General features: G+C 33.9%; 1 protein-coding gene across 3 annotated transcripts in view; it reads left to right on the top strand.

Moving 5' to 3' along the window:
• The window catches only part of ATAD2B (ATPase family AAA domain containing 2B), a 168,031-nt gene that overhangs the window by 105,659 nt on the left and 45,342 nt on the right, over positions 1-17,030 (top strand). For all 3 annotated transcript variants that reach the window (XM_045447596.1, XM_045447595.1, XM_045447597.1), the window contains exons 18-19: positions 3,143-3,329; positions 14,088-14,273. In XM_045447596.1, coding sequence (XP_045303552.1) covers positions 3,143-3,329; positions 14,088-14,273 — 373 coding nt within the window. The remainder of the gene's footprint in view (positions 1-3,142; positions 3,330-14,087; positions 14,274-17,030) is intronic.

Here is a 17,030-nt window from a genome sequence, read left to right on the forward strand (position 1 = left end):
TCTTTCTTTACTCTGTACCTAGTCAATGTCCAGGTCCTGTAATTAAGTCTCATCTCAGGCTGTTCCTTCTCACCTCTTCTGACACTGTTCTTGTCTAGACTGTCATTACTATCTCATGCCTGGGTTGATACTGCAGACTCCTAACTGGTCATCTTTCCTCCTGTTTTGCCCTCATTCATTTCCTATCCTGGCATAGTGATAATAGAATTTTCTTCTAAAACACGTATATGATTATATCACTTCCCCTGCTTAAGTATCTTAATGCTTCCTCATGGTCTTCAATGTGTGTCCCAAACTTTTAACATGGCTTACAAAACCCTTTGTAGGTTTTCATGGTCTGATTCTGCTTTCCCCCAACCACAGAACCTTTATACATACATGGCTTTAAAACCTTAAAAGAAGCTAGTTGTATGAACTATTACTCCAAAGGGCCAGGAGCCTTTGGTCCTTTGCACATCCTATTTTTGTTTCTTGGAATTGTCCTTTCTGCCTCCGTCCTATTGGGTTTGTGCTTTTGTAACACTGTCCAGGAAAGCCTTTGTTGAGTCTGTAATTGTGGTCTGCCATAGCATTCTGTACTTAAACAGTGCTGCTTGTTAATCACACTGAATTATATTAGTTTGTAGATTTCCTTTTTCTACTTCATACCATTCAAGTGTGAGCTCTATGATAACTGGTATTGTTAGATACCCAGGGTGAGGGACTTAGCATAGGAACCATTCTCCAATTATTAAATGAATGAACATTTTAAGAAATGTTATCTGTTTCTATTTTCTTGTTGAATTGTCTATGTCCTTTGCCCATGAAGCTGTTTGTTGTTGTTGTTGTTGTTGTTGTTAAAACACTTTGAACATAAGCTCTTTTTTACATTAAGAACCATTCCTGTTAATGGCAGATTGTTTGTCTCATTTGATTGTTTGCCATTTGATTCAGATTGTAATTTTTGAGTTACAAAAGTTTGTAGATTATGAATTAAAAAATACATAGTCTCGTGTTTTTTCTTTGTTAGAATTAATTTTGTTCTGTGAAATGAGGGTCTGAATCTTCCCTATTTAAATAAATAAAAAAAATTTTTTTTAAATGTTTTATTTATTTTTGAGAGACAGAGTGTGAGTTGGGGAGGGGCAGAGAGAGAGGGAGACACAGAATCTAAAGCTGGCTCCAGACTCTGAGCTGTCAGAGCCAGATTTGGGGCTTGAACTGTTGAACCATGAGATCATGGACCTGAGCTGAAGTTGGATGCTTAACTGACTAAGCCACTCAGGCGCCCCTCTTCTCTGTTTTAAAATAACATTTATTTTATAATCTCCCTTCCATTTATTTTTTATGCTTATTATCTTGTATGAAATTCTTTGAACTATGATGATTTGTTTCCTGGCTGCCTATTCTATTGATCTGTGTTTCTTTTCTTTGGTGTATTCTACATTATATTCTATTATTCTGTTCTGTAGTACTTTTTTTTTAAGTTTATTTATTTTTAAGAGAGACAGAGTAGGGGAGGGGCAGACAGAGAGGGAGAGAGAGAATCCCAGGTAGGCTCTGTACCATCAGCGTGCAGCCCAATGTGGGGCTTGGACTAATCAACTGTGAGATCATGACCTGAGCTAAAACCAAGAGTCGGACACTTAACTGACTAAGCCACCCAGGTGCTCTTGTAATTTTTTTTTAATGTTTTTAAATTTATTTTGAGAGAGAGAGAGAGAGCGCGAGCAAGTGAGGGAGGGGCAGAGAAAGGGAGAGAGAGAATCCCAAGCAGGCTCCATGCTTAGTGTGGAGCCCAACGTGGGGCTTGATCCCATGAACCTGTGAGATTGTTGCCTGAGCCAAAATTAAGAGTCGGACGCTTAATTGACTGAGCCACACAGGCGCCCCTGTGATATATTCCAATATAAAGTAGTGTACATGTTAGCACGGTGGTTCAGCTTAGCAATTATATGGACCTGAATGAGATTTGAACTCTTTGACCACCCATTTGTAACAGTCTCATACCTAACTTCTCTGAGTCTTGGTTTCTTCATCTGTTTAATAAGAAGAAACTATGTGTTTCATAGAATTGCTAAGAAAATTAAAACTATGTGAAGTACTCATTACTGAAACAGGTTTAACTGTTCTAAAATTGGGTCTAGCACACTTTACCAAATAGCGTGGAGCCTGCTTGGGATTCTCTCTCCCCCTTTCTTGCTTGCTCTTCTTATCTCTCTCTCAAAATAAATAAATAAACATTAAAAAAAGAAAGGATCTTCTTTCCTTCTTTATTTTGGTTATTGATGGTGTTATTATATTTTGATTTTTTTTGTTTCTGTTTTCTGACTTGTTACTTTTGGTAGATTCTGACAGTTATTAATTAGTTGATTCTCTTGGATTTTTTTAGTGCATAATTGTATCCTTTACAAGTAACAGTGTTTTCCTGATTTCTTTCTATTCCAGTTTTTATTTGCTTTATTCTTACTGCATTGCTTAAAATTTCCTATGTTATCTATAATGATAGATAAATTTGTTTCATTCATCATTTTAATCGGGTTGTGGAATCTTGAGAGTATAAGTTCAGCTTGGTTTAATACATTTTCCTAAATTTGCTTTCTCTATTGTAGGTCTTTAGATGTCATGTATTAGGGTGTGGACATTTAGTTTGTATTGGCCCCAAACCAAAATTTGCTGCCACTGAAAAAGTCCTACATTTATTTTCTATCTTAAAAATTGCGGTAAAATATACATTAAATTTACCATTTTAACCGTTAAAAAAAAAAAGTCCTACATTTTGGGTAATCTTCAGATATACCTACTTCTTTGTTGAAATGGGATTCTTAACATTTGATCTTGAATAATTAATAGCTGTGTCTCCTTAGTGTCTGAAGTGTTTTCCAAGTAATACATATGGTATGATAGAATGAATACCCAGGTATTATTACTTTGTTTTAGAATGAGTTTTTATACTTTTACATCATGGTTATTAAAATTGTCAGGGAGATCAACATTTTAAAATGATAATTAATGAAAAAATTATTCACTGTACTTGAAGTAAAAGAGAAAATTCTATTAATTTGGAGTTACATATTTAGTGTAAATATTTTACCTAATATTTCATACTGATCTTCAGAGTGTATCGTTTTGAAATAATTATCATGTCTTATATGTATTCCAGGTCACCATATCATCAGCCAACCTCTTACAGGCCAAGATTATTGCTGTCTGGAGAAAGAGGCTCAGGTCAAACTTCTCACCTTGCTCCAGCACTTTTGCACACTCTAGAAAAATTCTCTGTGCACAGACTAGATCTCCCAGCACTTTATTCAGTTAGTGCCAAAACACCTGAAGAATCATGTGCACAGGTAGGTTTGTACCATATCAGAGTACTTCCAACTTTCTTAATTGTTTATATCTCTATATCTCAGTAGTGTTTATAAAGTCTTTTCAAAGAACATTAATGCGAATATTAACTTTTTGTTGGTTACTCATTAGCATTCTAATATTAAGGCCAGGGATCCTTTTGATGTATAACATGTTTAAAAGTGAGCTTATTGTTTTCCCCATATTTCATTCTTTTCTGAAATTTTAATATCCTGTTTCTTATATTAAAGTTTTATTAAGCATTATAGAAAGGAAGCTTCTTTTGCCTTCTTCTGACCCTCTTTTCAATACTGTGGTTTCAGAGTCTTTCTAGATTTCAGTGTGTACTTAGAGCCTTACTGTATGTAGTTGGGGAAAATTAACACAGAAAAATGATAGCAGTTTAAAAATTATATATATTTCTATCAGTAGTCGAGTGTGTGTGATATTTGACTTTTAACTACTTTGTGCTGGTTTGTGAAGTGCAGAGTTCTAGTGGGGTGTTCGTATAACTATGAATTTATTATAAGTGTATCATGTTGGAACAAGTTAGGGGAATGCCACTTTCAACTCTGATATTTAGCCTACTTTTAGAGATTACATGACCAGAGTAGTAACACTTAAGAGCATTGTGCATAATTATGTTGTGTTTTTGAGTACATTTTACAACTATTTAATACATACACATATACTACCTAATTGAAAAGCATTCTGTATCTTGTAGAAAGAAAACATATATATATATACATATATATATATATATATATATATATGTGTATATATTTCATGGTCCACAGCATTGATTTCATTTCTCTTTTACTTACAGTTGTCTGGGTATCAGCATCCTAGCATCATTCACTACTTAGAAAGCTCTATTTAAAAGTTTTTTTCCCCCCAAAACCCATGGCTTAAATAAAAACTATATACAAATAATTTGCTACAAATTTTGCACATTTAACTCATCCTGGCTGGGAGTGTTTTCCAATAATGTTGATTTATATGTTTGTTCATATTTTTCCTTTTTAGTGAGACACAATTATTGCAGTTTGTATGCAAGTTAAGAGAATTACCCAGTACCATTAAAAATAAATCCAGCGGAGAGAGAATCTAAACAGACACTAAGTGTGGAAGGAGAAATTGAGTATCAAAAAGCGCTAAATCCAGATAGTTTCATGGGTGAATTCTTTTAATCTTAAAGGATAAGATCATTTTGATGCTAAACTGAAATACAGAGGAAAACAGACGAATTTCACTTAGGCAATGGTGGTAAAGTAAATATTACAAATGGATTCTAGTAGCACATCAGAAGTGTAATATGCCATTATTAAGGCATGCAAAATTGATTCAGTTAGACATTGAGAGAGAAAAATATTGGAACAGACATTGAAGTTATAAATATTTGCCTGTGATATGATTGTATATTTGGAGACTTTTTAGGACTTACTGAAAAATTATTAGGGACAATAAGAGAATTCTGCAAGGCGGACACCTTTCAAAGTTAATATTATAAAATAAGTAGTTTTCTTTTATACACCCAGTAACAAGTTAGAAATTTAATGGAAAAAATGGTCCTAATTAAAATAGCAACTAATTTTACCTAGAAATTAAATAATTAATTTGCAGTGTCTAAAAGAAGAAAAAACAAAAAAACACACCTTGTTTTTAATTACTATAGTTCAAAGTATGGATTCAAGTCAAATTGCAAATTGATTAAAATATTAGCTACTTGGCTTATTGGTTGTGGCCTTGGACAAATTGCTTAACTTCTTTGAGACTTAATTTTCTTATCTATGAAACAAAGGTAATGATACTGCATAAGGTGGTTGTGACTACTAAAATCAGTTCATCCAATGGGTTTGGTATATAGTAAGTACCCTGTAGCTCTTAACTGTCATTATATTTATCACTGCTACTGCAGCTTCCTTACACAGCTGAGGGCTGGTAAGACTCAAAATTGGAAAGCTGTGAGTTCTTTTCTAAACTAATGTATAAATTAAGTTCAGGCTCAAGTATAATATTCCCAAAATTTAAGAGGAAAAGTTAAAAAAAAGTGCTTTGCGTTTCTTCTAAAATGAATTCTTCAGAAAATGAATATGAGCATAGCAAGGAGAGTTCTGGAGGAAAAAGTATAATGAAAGGAGCTCTACCAGATTTTTAAAGGTGTTACAGAATGTAGTAATAAAGAATATGTAACGGTGCAGGAATGGACAGACAAAGTAATAGAAGAGAGAGAATTAACCCTTAGGCCTACATAGAATGAGAATTTAGTATCTGATGATGATTAGCATATGATGATGGTAAATGATGATGATGATGGCGACGACATTTGATATGATACAACAGATGGATTATTTAATAAATGGTCTTAGAAAACTGACTCAATGAGGGGAAAAAGAAAAAAACAAAACTGAATTTCTACTTTTTATTGTAGCCCCAACATAAATTCTACATTGTTAATGGAAATGTAAAAGGGGAATTCACAAGGTCAATATGTTTATTATCTTGAGTATGAGAAAGTAGTCTCTAAGCAGTGAACACAGCCAGAAAACATAAAGATATGAACAAATTTGACTTTATAAAATTTTTAATTATACATGGCAGAAATAATTGTTTTTGTAAAATTAATAGACACAACCTGGCAAAAAAGTATGTGTGTAACACACATGTCCAGGATAGGTTCTGAAATATACAAAAATATGTTAAAATCAGTAAGAAGAAAGAATGACACCCTAATATAAAAATTGGCGAAATAGCATGCCATTTATAGGAAGAAAACAATAGAAAAAGCAACCAATAAAAGTTTGAAAAGATTCTTAGCCTTACAGCTGAAGAAAATGCAAATTAAAGCAACACGAATTTAAAAAAGTTAAAAAGAAAAGAAAAGAAGGGCGCCTGGGTGGCTCAGTCGGTTGAGCATCCGACTTTGACTCAGGTCATGATCTCACAGTCTGTGAGTCTGAGCCCCACGTTGGGCTCTGTGCTGACAGATCGGAGCCTGGAGCCTGCTTTGGATTCTGTGTCTCCCTCTTTCTCTGCCCCTCCCCTGCTCATGCTCTGTCTCTTTCTGTCTCAAAAAGAAATAAAAACATTTAAAAAAAAATTAAAAAAAAAAAGGCAACACGATACTATTTTGAAGCACCTGTCTGGTTTGTAAAAATAAAAAGCTTGATGATGCCTGATGATTTTAGAGTCATTGACACCATTTAAAAAAATTTTAAGAACATATTCCTTTTGTTCCAGGAATTTTACGTTAAGGAATTTTTCCTAAAGATGTATTAGATCTAATAGTCACTGCTGAATGTACAAGGACATTTATCACAGCATTGTATGGAATTCCCAAACTAAATAAGACCAACAAACTAAATGTCCTTTAATGATGGATGGGCTGTGATAAATTATGGTATATCCTTACATATTATGAGGTCATTAACAAGAATGAGGTAAATTTACATAAGGCTGATATGGAGAGATGAAGGAGATATTTGTGAAAAAAGCAAGTCATAAATTGGTCTATTAAAATAGAATCTTTGTGTAAAAAACCTTAAAAATGTATATTCATGCTTTTATATATAAATCGTGTGCAAGAATATCCTAAAAAACTGTTAATAATCATTGCTTTGGCTTTGGGGAAGGAATTTAGAGAATTGGGAAATGAATAAAACTTTTTCATTTTAGGTTACACTCTGTTGTACAGTTTAGATTTCTTTTTTTGACGTGTGTATTTGACAGTATGGAGCAAACTGAAGAAAATCACTCTGAAAGAGGAACATTTTCAAAGTGAGACGGTATTCTGTGTATAGCTGTTCTTTATGGCTAATACATGTATATACATGTTCATAAATCCATTATTGAGTATTAGGTGAGGAGATACTTAGGATCCATTGTAGTAAATCATATGTTGGTATTACTGAGATCCTAGGATATTTTTTTTTGTATTCTACTGGGCATCATTGGGCCAAATTTGAATTCTAACTGTATACTTTTTGGTCTCTTACTCAGTTCCTGGCTTTTACTTTTTTGTTGTGTTCTTAGAGGGGGTAGAGAGAGATGTCCCTTGGCAATGTAAAGGAAGAAAACCTTAACATTTATTGTTTTGGTTGTATTACACTGCATTTAGTACATCAAGAAGTCTTCTGTTCCTTGCTTTTGCCTACAAGATTGTGGGTTAGAAGTAATGCTTATTCTTGAGTGACTACTCCTGGGTGTCTAGTCTGCTCAGGACTGAGTCAGAATTTTGTAGCTATGGTAGCTGAAGCTCGGACTTCTGAACATTGGCCAGAGACCAGATAAACTGTCTTGATTAATCCCTGATTATTTGTATCTTAAGTGCATTTTTAAAGTTATTTTAAATCGTAAATATATTACTGTCGCTCCCCCAGATTTATTTATTAAATGTTTATTTTTTATAAATTTTTTTTTTTACATTTATTCATCTTTTGAGAGATAGAGACAGTACGAGTGGGGGAAGGACCAAGAGAGAGGGAGCCACAGAATCCAAAGCAAGCTCCAGGCTCTCATCTGTCAGCACAGAGCCCAACGCGGGGCTTGAACTCACAAACAGTGAGATCTTGACCTGAGCTAAAGTTGGATACTTAACTGACTGAGCCACCCAGGTGCCCCAAATGTTTATTTTTATTTAAGAGGAAGAGAGAAAGAGAGAGGGGGAGGGAGCAAGGGAGGGGGGAGACAGCAAGAAGGACAAGGATCCAAAGCAGGATTCTGTGCTGACAGCAGAGAGCCCGACGTGGGGCTCAAACCTACAAACCCATGAGATCATGACCTGAGCTGAAATTGGATGCTTAACCAACTGGGCCACCCAGGTGCCCCCTAAAAAATTATTTAAAAGGAGACTATTATGTAATAAAACTGAGGAATTTTTTCTTTCCTTTTTTTATTTTAAGTTTATTTATTTATTTTGAGAGAGAGAGTGAGAGCAAGCATGTGCATGAGTTGGGGAGGGGCAGAAAGAGGGGGCAGAGAAAATCCCAAGCAGACTTCTCACTGTCAGTGCAGAGCCCTGATGTGGGGCTCAAACCCACAAACTGTGAGATTGTGACCTGAACCGAAATCCAGAGTCTGACACTTAACTGACTGAGCCACCAAGGCACCCCAAGAGTTTTTTCTTAATTTGTGGATCTGTAACTGGGTAGAAGAAGGCATAAAAGTCCTAGGTAAGAGAGCATACTAGTCAGGTGCTAAAATGTTGGAAAGAGGTGGTGGGTATTAAGTAGGGTGGACAATTCTTAGGATGAGCACTGGGTGTTGTATGTAAGTGATGAACCACTGAATTCTGCTCCTGAAACCAATATTGCACAGTATGTTAACTAAAATTTAAATAAAAATTTGAAGAAAAAACAAAAAAATAAAAATGCTGGAAAGAATAAAAGCCTCTTCTTTCTATTCCTCTGTTCTGTATTCCCTTTCTTTTGCCTTACTTCTCTTGAGAGCTAGTCTTCCTATAGGCAGGATTTTCTCAAAATAGATGTGGTTTCATCTGTGGCACATTATTCTTCTGTGTTTTTCTCTTTTCCCTAGTCTCTAAGATACTTAATATAAATTAAATTGGATTATTTAATAGTGCGACACAAATATGAAAAGTAATCTTAAAGGAAAGAAGTCTTCAATTACTTTTAAAGGGCTGTATTTATATATATGATAAGATGGGAAAGGGGAAGAGCCCAGTTTATAGTTCTTTATACATTTTTAATTGTCTTTTCTTTAAAACATATCCACATACAAGCATATATATATTAATCCTTCTTTTCTCCTTCATATTGTCTCAGCTGATGATGAATATTACAAAGTGTGTGAAAATGGTAGAGGAATTCGTGTCTACTATAGGGTTTTGTCATTGTTTCTTAAGATTTAGTGGCTATAAGCCTCTTCTGGGAGTGCTTATTAAAATTTCTTATTCCCTGGCTCTACACCCAGGAATTCTGATTCTTTAAATTTGGGGTGAGCCCCAGGAATATGTGCTTTAAACCTGAATCCAGGTGTTACTATTCTAGGTCTTTAGAGATCAGTCACACTTGGAGATTTAGTACTTTGGGTGATAACTGGACACTAGACATTTATTACTGAAAACAATTGCCAGAATTCATAAAGTGGTTTTGTCTGTCTGTGTGTATGTCTGTATCTATCTGTCTGCCTATGTATGTATGTATGTATGTATGTATGTATGTATCTATCTATCTATCTATCTATCTATGTTACTGAGTATTTTATAGTCTCTCAAAAGCTCTGGAAGGAGAATGGAAAAGCCTGGGGTAGCCTGGAAGATTTATGGTTGTTGAGTAAAATTCACAAGTAGTTACTGAGACCTAAAACAAAGCTGGAGATGTTAGTAACTGTAGTAAAAGACTTATCTGTATTAACACTCTAGAAAACCAAAGAACAGCTATGATTCCCTTTTTCTGACATCTTCAAATGTATTATTTATATTATTTCTACTGTTGATTTAGGAAATCAGAATTGATAAGTGTATTTTCTTTTTCATTAATGATTGAATTGATAAATTTATATATTGTGTGCCACAAGCTTTGGAGTTTGGATATTATATGTTGTTATTTGGTCAATAAGGTCTTTTCTTTTTTTTTTTTTTTTTTTTGGTGAAAATTGCAGTATTTTTCTTTTCCCAGAAAGAAATTGTATTTGGAAATGTTCAAGGAAAATCCTTTTTGGTTAAGTAGCAGGAAGGAATTAACATACTTACCTATGTGTATTCTTTGGATGCTCTTGTGTTTATGCATAAGGGTTTCTGGATTTCTCCATAGCATTTCTGTGTATACTTTGGGTACTCTTGGTTTGTGCACATGGGTTTCTGTGTTTTACCATAGCAACAACCTTTTTTGTTTTTCTTAAGTTGTAAAAAAGTTAAATTATCCTGGTCCAGAGTTTGTCATATCACATTTACTGAAATTCTTAAAATTTTTAGGCAATGAAAATAACAGAAAAAGAATTTGGGTGACTTAATTTTCATAAAATGTTGCTTTATATTACAATCATCGATCAGAAAGTCTAGTATAGTTATGTTTTATAATAGGCTGATTTGTATGCTTAAAGAAATTCAGCACTTTATTTCTTGCATCCTGATCCTAGACGTTGCCTCCTTTTCACAGAGATGCTCGATAAATCTTAGGTGAATAGAATATAAATGGAGTAAAGTGATGGATATGACATGAAGTTATTAGTATTGCAGATATATTATTAATATTTATGATAGTATGGTCTAAGGAATTAAATACTTATTTTAATAGTGTATATTAATAGTACTTTTTAATTTTTATAAAAATCAAGAATATTTTAGCCCCCAAGATTTTTCTTTTCTCTCTCTCTTACAATGTTAGCACATTCCTAGTACTACAACATGACCAAGACAAATTCTGGAAGTTTATTGATGACAGAATTGTTTCTCTCTTTCTTATAGAGCTTCTTTTAGGAAAGTGAAAGCTGCGCTGGCATGAGCTTTCTGCTTCATTTACATTTGTGTTTAAAATTACTCCAGTTTTCAGTTTCTCAAGAAAATGGCTTGTTATGGGCTGTATAGACTTAATTTTTAAAATACAGTAAAATTTCATGCACCACATACTTTAATTTGCTGGCTAAAATACTGACTTGAAAGTTTAGCTTTTGAGATGATAAGAACTTTTATAAATATAGGTTCAGTTTATATAATTAGTGCTGCTTTGTGTGGATACTTTTAACTTCAGTGGCCTGATTTTTTTCTTTCATATCTTTAATATTCATAGGAAGTAGTTTGTACTTTTTTTTTTTTTTTTTAAATAAACCTTTAAAACAGTTACACAAGGGACCATGATGTCTGGGGCAGGAAGAAGCCAGAAGGAAGTAAAATATATTGTTTAAAGAATCAAAATGAACAGTTCACATACACTGGTGTTTGTTCATTTTATTTGTGCAAGAGTGCTGGTCATGTCAGAGGTGTTTTGAACGGTTGGTTCAGTAATTTGGCCTACTGTCTTTTTTTCTCTATAACAGTTTTTCTGTTTTCTACTACACCTTGCACATCCACCAATCCAAGACACCCTATAGGTGAGTATTTTTCTAGTTATCAAATGGCATCACTTGTTCCCAAGACAGTTGCCGCTTCACTAAAACTAGGCTTTATTTTTCTACTCTGAATCTGGTTAATTGATTTCAGGGAGTGTATGTTATTCCACAACTTTAAAAGTTACCAGCAAACTGCTGAAGAGCTACTTTTACATTATGGAAAAATCACGATATGATTAAACTTTTTTTCTGAATTTTAAAATACTGTTTTTAGACCATTCTTTTTGAATTTTCATTACAAAAACTGGAGAATTAGAATTAGAACCAGGTTGGCTATATATTTAAAGAAATTATGAAAGTTTAAATGTTCTGAGATCACATGGAGTAAGGAATTAAAAATAAAACTTGTTTTAGTAGTGATTTTAAATTTTTCTAGAAATTACAGATATTTTTCCTGTAAAGGCTTAGGAAAAAAATTCTGAAAATAGCCCCTGGCTATTAATATTGCATGTAGTCAGATTAATTGTAAAATTAGGTAATTATACATTCATGGATAAGCCTAAGCCTTTTTATTTTTCTATATTTGTCTTAGACTTTTTTCTTTCTTGTTTTCCCCCTTTAGGTTTTCAAATATAATTTTTTAAAATTTCACTGATAAAGATACTTTCCTAAAGTCTTTAGAGATAAGATCAATAGAATATCCTGTTCATTCTGTTGTTTTGGGGAGAATTGAATGAAAAGAGGAAAGAAATAGAAAAAAAACAAAACAAAAAACAACAACCCTCAACTCTTTCAGAGCTGGTGATGCTTATGTTTCTAGTTCAGCCTTACAAATGAGTTAAAACACCTATAGTCCTGCATTATTTAATTTCTGGCCCTATAAAGTTTTTATCACTTAACCTTCTGTTGCTTTGCCCTTACTCTTTGATACTTATTAGCAACTAGATGTTCTCAACAACTATTTCTAGAAAACCTAACCTACAAGTACTAGAATGAGAGGCTACATTTTGTTTTTTTTAAAGGCATGTTTTCTCATCTCTCCTTGGGCATGTGGTAAACTTGCATGGCTGAATTAGGTGGTTAGTTTTGTGAGGTTTCTCAGTAAGTTTTATAAGCTCATTAGTGTTTTTCATGTAATCACCATTCTCTCCCTGCTGACTCTCCCTAGTTTTACTAGCACAGAGTGGGAATTGGAAAGACAAAAGGCATCGGTTATTGTCCCACATACCATCCCTGATTTGGGTGGCATGTAGCAATTTTTTTCTTTTTGGGGGGGTGGAAATTAAATGCCTCACTTGCCTTTGTGCTCCTGTGTGGTTCCTTCCTTTTGCCAATATTTATGCTTGTTTTTCTCTTATGAATCTTCTACAAGAACTTTGGAAAACAATAATCCTTGGATTTTCAAGATCCAGGATAAGAGGGTGCGTGTTTGCAGAAAAGGTCAAAATTTGAGAGTCCTGGAGTTGTACTGTACAACTGTTCTGGATTGGTGGATATGCAAATATTAAAGGAAGGGAAGGAGCAAATATTACTTTTGATGTGAGTGATCATAACATCTACATTTCCAATTTGGGGGAAATTTTTTATTTGAGCATCTTCCATCTGGTTTATTAAATTGGCAATACATTTTATTTTACACAGAATGTTTAAAGCTTTATAAAATGTAGCATTTGAAAAATTCATGCAAGTGATAGGCTTATTCATTAAAGAAAAATAATAATTTTGATTCTCAGGAACATTTCTAATAATCCTAATCATTTTAAATACTAGATCATTATTTCTCTATCTTGCACATTATACAGGTTAATTGAAACATGTTTAAAGGGAAGTAGTAGAGAATTTTAGAAATGGAATTCTGAAATAAATTGAAGGAAGATTTTTACATTTATTCTTTCATTTGTTAGAAGTATTGAAGAGATGCCATATCATCCCACAAGAATTTGTTGATGGGCCATTGAGCTATTGTTGACATCTATGTAAAGGGCAATACTTCTGCTTGGCAACTTACTAATAGCCAACCCGGTCCTTATTGGCATGTGTTGGCAAAGTGTGACTGAAGCTATGGTTAGGATTCTTTTTTAACACCTGAGGAAGCTTTATTTTGTATTTTCTGACGATGGGAGTGTCTCAGAGCTTTTTGCTAATTTATTTATTATTCTTTAGTGATGTGAGGGTATTTTGTGACTGCTCTATGGAGGATTGAATTAAGGTGATAGGAGGTAAACAAGTGGTTCAGTAGGTAGTTCATAATCTTAAGCTCTAGGGTAATGCATCGTGGTGAAAATATTTAATCCATATATTTAGTGATTTTAGGGAATGTGCACAAACACGGAAACTATGTCTTTTCTTCTTTGTGCTTACTGATCTCATTCTGACGTGGGTGACATGTTGGTGCATGTTTATCTCTTTATTTGCAGCATATTTTATAATGGTGTTTTGCTTTGTTATCTTTACATGATAGATAAGTGGAACAATTTGATACCTTTATATTATTAATAAGTACTGAATAGAAATAATAAAATGGCAAAAAAAAAAACCCTTCTTTTTTTAGGTGGAGCAAGGGTAGATAGAAGCTATATGTGAGGCTTATGTATCACATCTTGAACAGCTTAAATATTTGAGCTGAGAATAATTACAGTCACAGGCCTGACACATTTCATGTATTTGGGGGTTACTAAGTAAACTTTAGAATAGTATCAATTTGAACATTCTTTTCAGTTTGAATTTTTAATGCCAGTTCTTTCCTTAATTAGATTTTTCGTGAAGCTCGAAGAACAGTACCTAGTATTGTTTACATGCCTCACATTGGTGACTGGTGGGAAGCTGTCAGTGAAACTGTGAGAGCAACTTTTCTGACATTGCTACAAGATATACCATCATTTTCACCTATATTTTTATTGTCTACCTCTGAAACCATGTACAGTGAACTGCCTGAAGAGGTAAGTGATTAAATATTTATCTTACTGTTTTTAAAATAGTTGATCTTGTAAATTGTACACATTTAAATTTTAAATTTACTTATTTAACAAAATAAATACTGTTTAGGTTCATGCCTTGTTATACCACTTGTTAGCACTGTGACTTAAGCAAGTTAGCTAATGATTGAAGTTTCAGTTTCTTTTTTGATATAACAGTGATAAATTTGTCACTGTTGCTGTGAAGACTGAGATAAATCATGTTTGTCCCAGAGCCCGACATATGTGTGGTATGTACTCAGAAGGCCTAGGCTCTATCACAGTCAGTTCCATTACAATTAGCCTTCTCGTCCTTACCGTCTGGTAGATAATTTGGTGGGATTTGACCTTTCAGGTGGTAGCATCATGGTAATTTGACTATTACTACTAGTGTGCATATTTTTAAAATCTGATATGTAGTTTTTGAGTTCAAAGCCGACTCATATTTAATATATTAGAATCAAAGGTAAAATCACTTTTGTTTCAGAAAAAAATAGTAGTCAACTCATGTGAATAAAATTGATATTTAAAAAATTGTGTTTTAACACCCCGTGCTTACTAGGTCTTGAAATTATCACCTTTAGAAATGCTTAGAAATATTTTGCCCAGGTGACACAGTTTATAGAAAAGATTTTGCATGTTTTAAGTGCTATAATGTAAATCTTGATTATGCAGAATTTTATGATTAAGATATCTGTTAACTGATATCTTCTGTTTAGCACTTGTTAGCTGTCTTGTTAAAGTTGACTTGTACACGTACTGATTTTTGTAAGAAAAGTATATTAAATGTAGTATAATTCATTTTTGGTTATTCATAACCTGATATTAGTTAAGACCATTAATTATAATTTTTTTTTTTTTTTTTGTCATGGGGCCAATAAAGTTTACTAGAATGCTATATGTAGTAAGAGTCAGAAAACCCAACTTGTACTGACTTACTCTACAAGTCTTTTGATTTTGGGTAAATATTTGGACCCAGAATAGCCTCAGTTTCCTCATCTATAAAATGTGGATGGTAAGAGGCTTGTTGGTGTGACATAGTATATGTGAACTTATTTTGGAAATCAGAGTTAGAAAATATTTGGTATTATGAAGTAGGAATGTACTTGAAATTGATTTAAATGGATTAAACCTGGACATAACCTAGGAGCCACTTTTAAAAATTAGATCCTCACTGTCAAGTAGTTTCATTATAATTTTATGAGAGAGGAAGGTAATTGGGGCGCCTGGGTGGCTCAGTTGGTTAAGGGTCGGACTTTGGCTCAGGTCATGATCTTGCAGCTCATGAGTTCAAACCCTGGGTCAGGCTGTGTGCTGACAGCCTGGAGCCTGGAGCCTGCTTCAGATTCTTTGTCTCCCTCTCTCTCTGCCTCTCCCTTGCTTGTGTTCTGTCTCTTTCTTTCTCTCTCAAAAATGAATAAATATTTTTAGGAAAAAAAAAAGAAAATTAGGGTAATTAAGGTTTCTGGTTAGGAATATATAATTAACTGACGTTTTCCTTGCATTGTTTGAAAAATTTGTAAATAAAAGTATTATGAACCCAGTTTCTTGATATAGCAATTTTGCCTACTCCTGTTGTCTATTCACATGCTATTTTACTGCTGGTTGTTGGTTTTTTGTTTGTTTTTTTTAAGTTTAGTATATAGTGATTTCTACACCCATTGTGGGGCTCGAACTCATTACCCTGAGGTCAAGAGTTGCGTGCTCGTTAACTGAGCCAGCCAGGTATCCATCCCGCTGTTGGTAGTTTTTTTAAGGCTAACATTAGATCATACAAATCTGCTGTGTTGTTATATTGTCATATTTTTAATGGATCCAATTTATTCATTATTTGTGTGCCAGTAACCTTAATTAGTAGCTAAAATATTAGAGATTTACTAGCGTTGAATCATGAAATGTCAGTTCTTTTTCCTCCCTTTGTTTTCTGTATTCTTTACTCTTACTAATCAAGTAGCTACTAAATCTGTCATCACATTTGTGGGGTGAAGATTATGAAAATTCTCTTGGATTACTCATTACATAACATGTTTTATACATACTGTTCTTAGGGAATCCTTCTCTGTCTCCAAGCCTTTCATTTATTTATTTATTTTTTAAGGTTTATTTATTTATTTTGAGAGAGAGTGAGAGAGAGAGAGGGAGTGAGCATGAGCAGGGGAGGGACAGAGAGAGAGAGAGGGAGAGAGAATCCCAAGCAGCTTCTGCACCGTCTTCATGGAGCCCGATGCAGGGCTCCAACTCACAAACCATGAGATCATGACCTGAGCCAAAACCAAGAGTTGGACGTTTAACCAACTGAGCCAAGCAGGTACCCCCAAGCCTTTCATTTAAATTTCAGCTTTACCACTAGAATTCTTGCTTTGTGTAGGTCACAAACTGAGATAGTAGTGAATAATACTTAGCACATATTGATAAATATTTGGGGAATGAATGAAAAACATGGAGAGTTGCACAGTAAGTAACTGTAGGTTAGCAAAGTGCCAGATCTATAGAAGAGATGAAGTAGACAGAAAACCAAGTGATTCTAAAAGAAAGAAACGGCCAATTACTAGAGTCCATTTAAGACAGTACAGTAGATAATTTTTTTTAATGATTTTTTTTTTTAAAGTAATCTCTGCACCCAACGTGGGGCTCAAACTTACAACCCCAAGATCAGGAGTCACATGCTCTACAGACTGAGCCAGCCAGGTGCTCCAATACAGTGGATAATTTAAAATAAAAGTGAAATGTAAATTTTAACCT

Source organism: Leopardus geoffroyi, chromosome A3, assembly GCF_018350155.1.
Source record: "Leopardus geoffroyi isolate Oge1 chromosome A3, O.geoffroyi_Oge1_pat1.0, whole genome shotgun sequence".
NCBI classification, from domain to species: Eukaryota; Metazoa; Chordata; class Mammalia; order Carnivora; family Felidae; genus Leopardus; species Leopardus geoffroyi.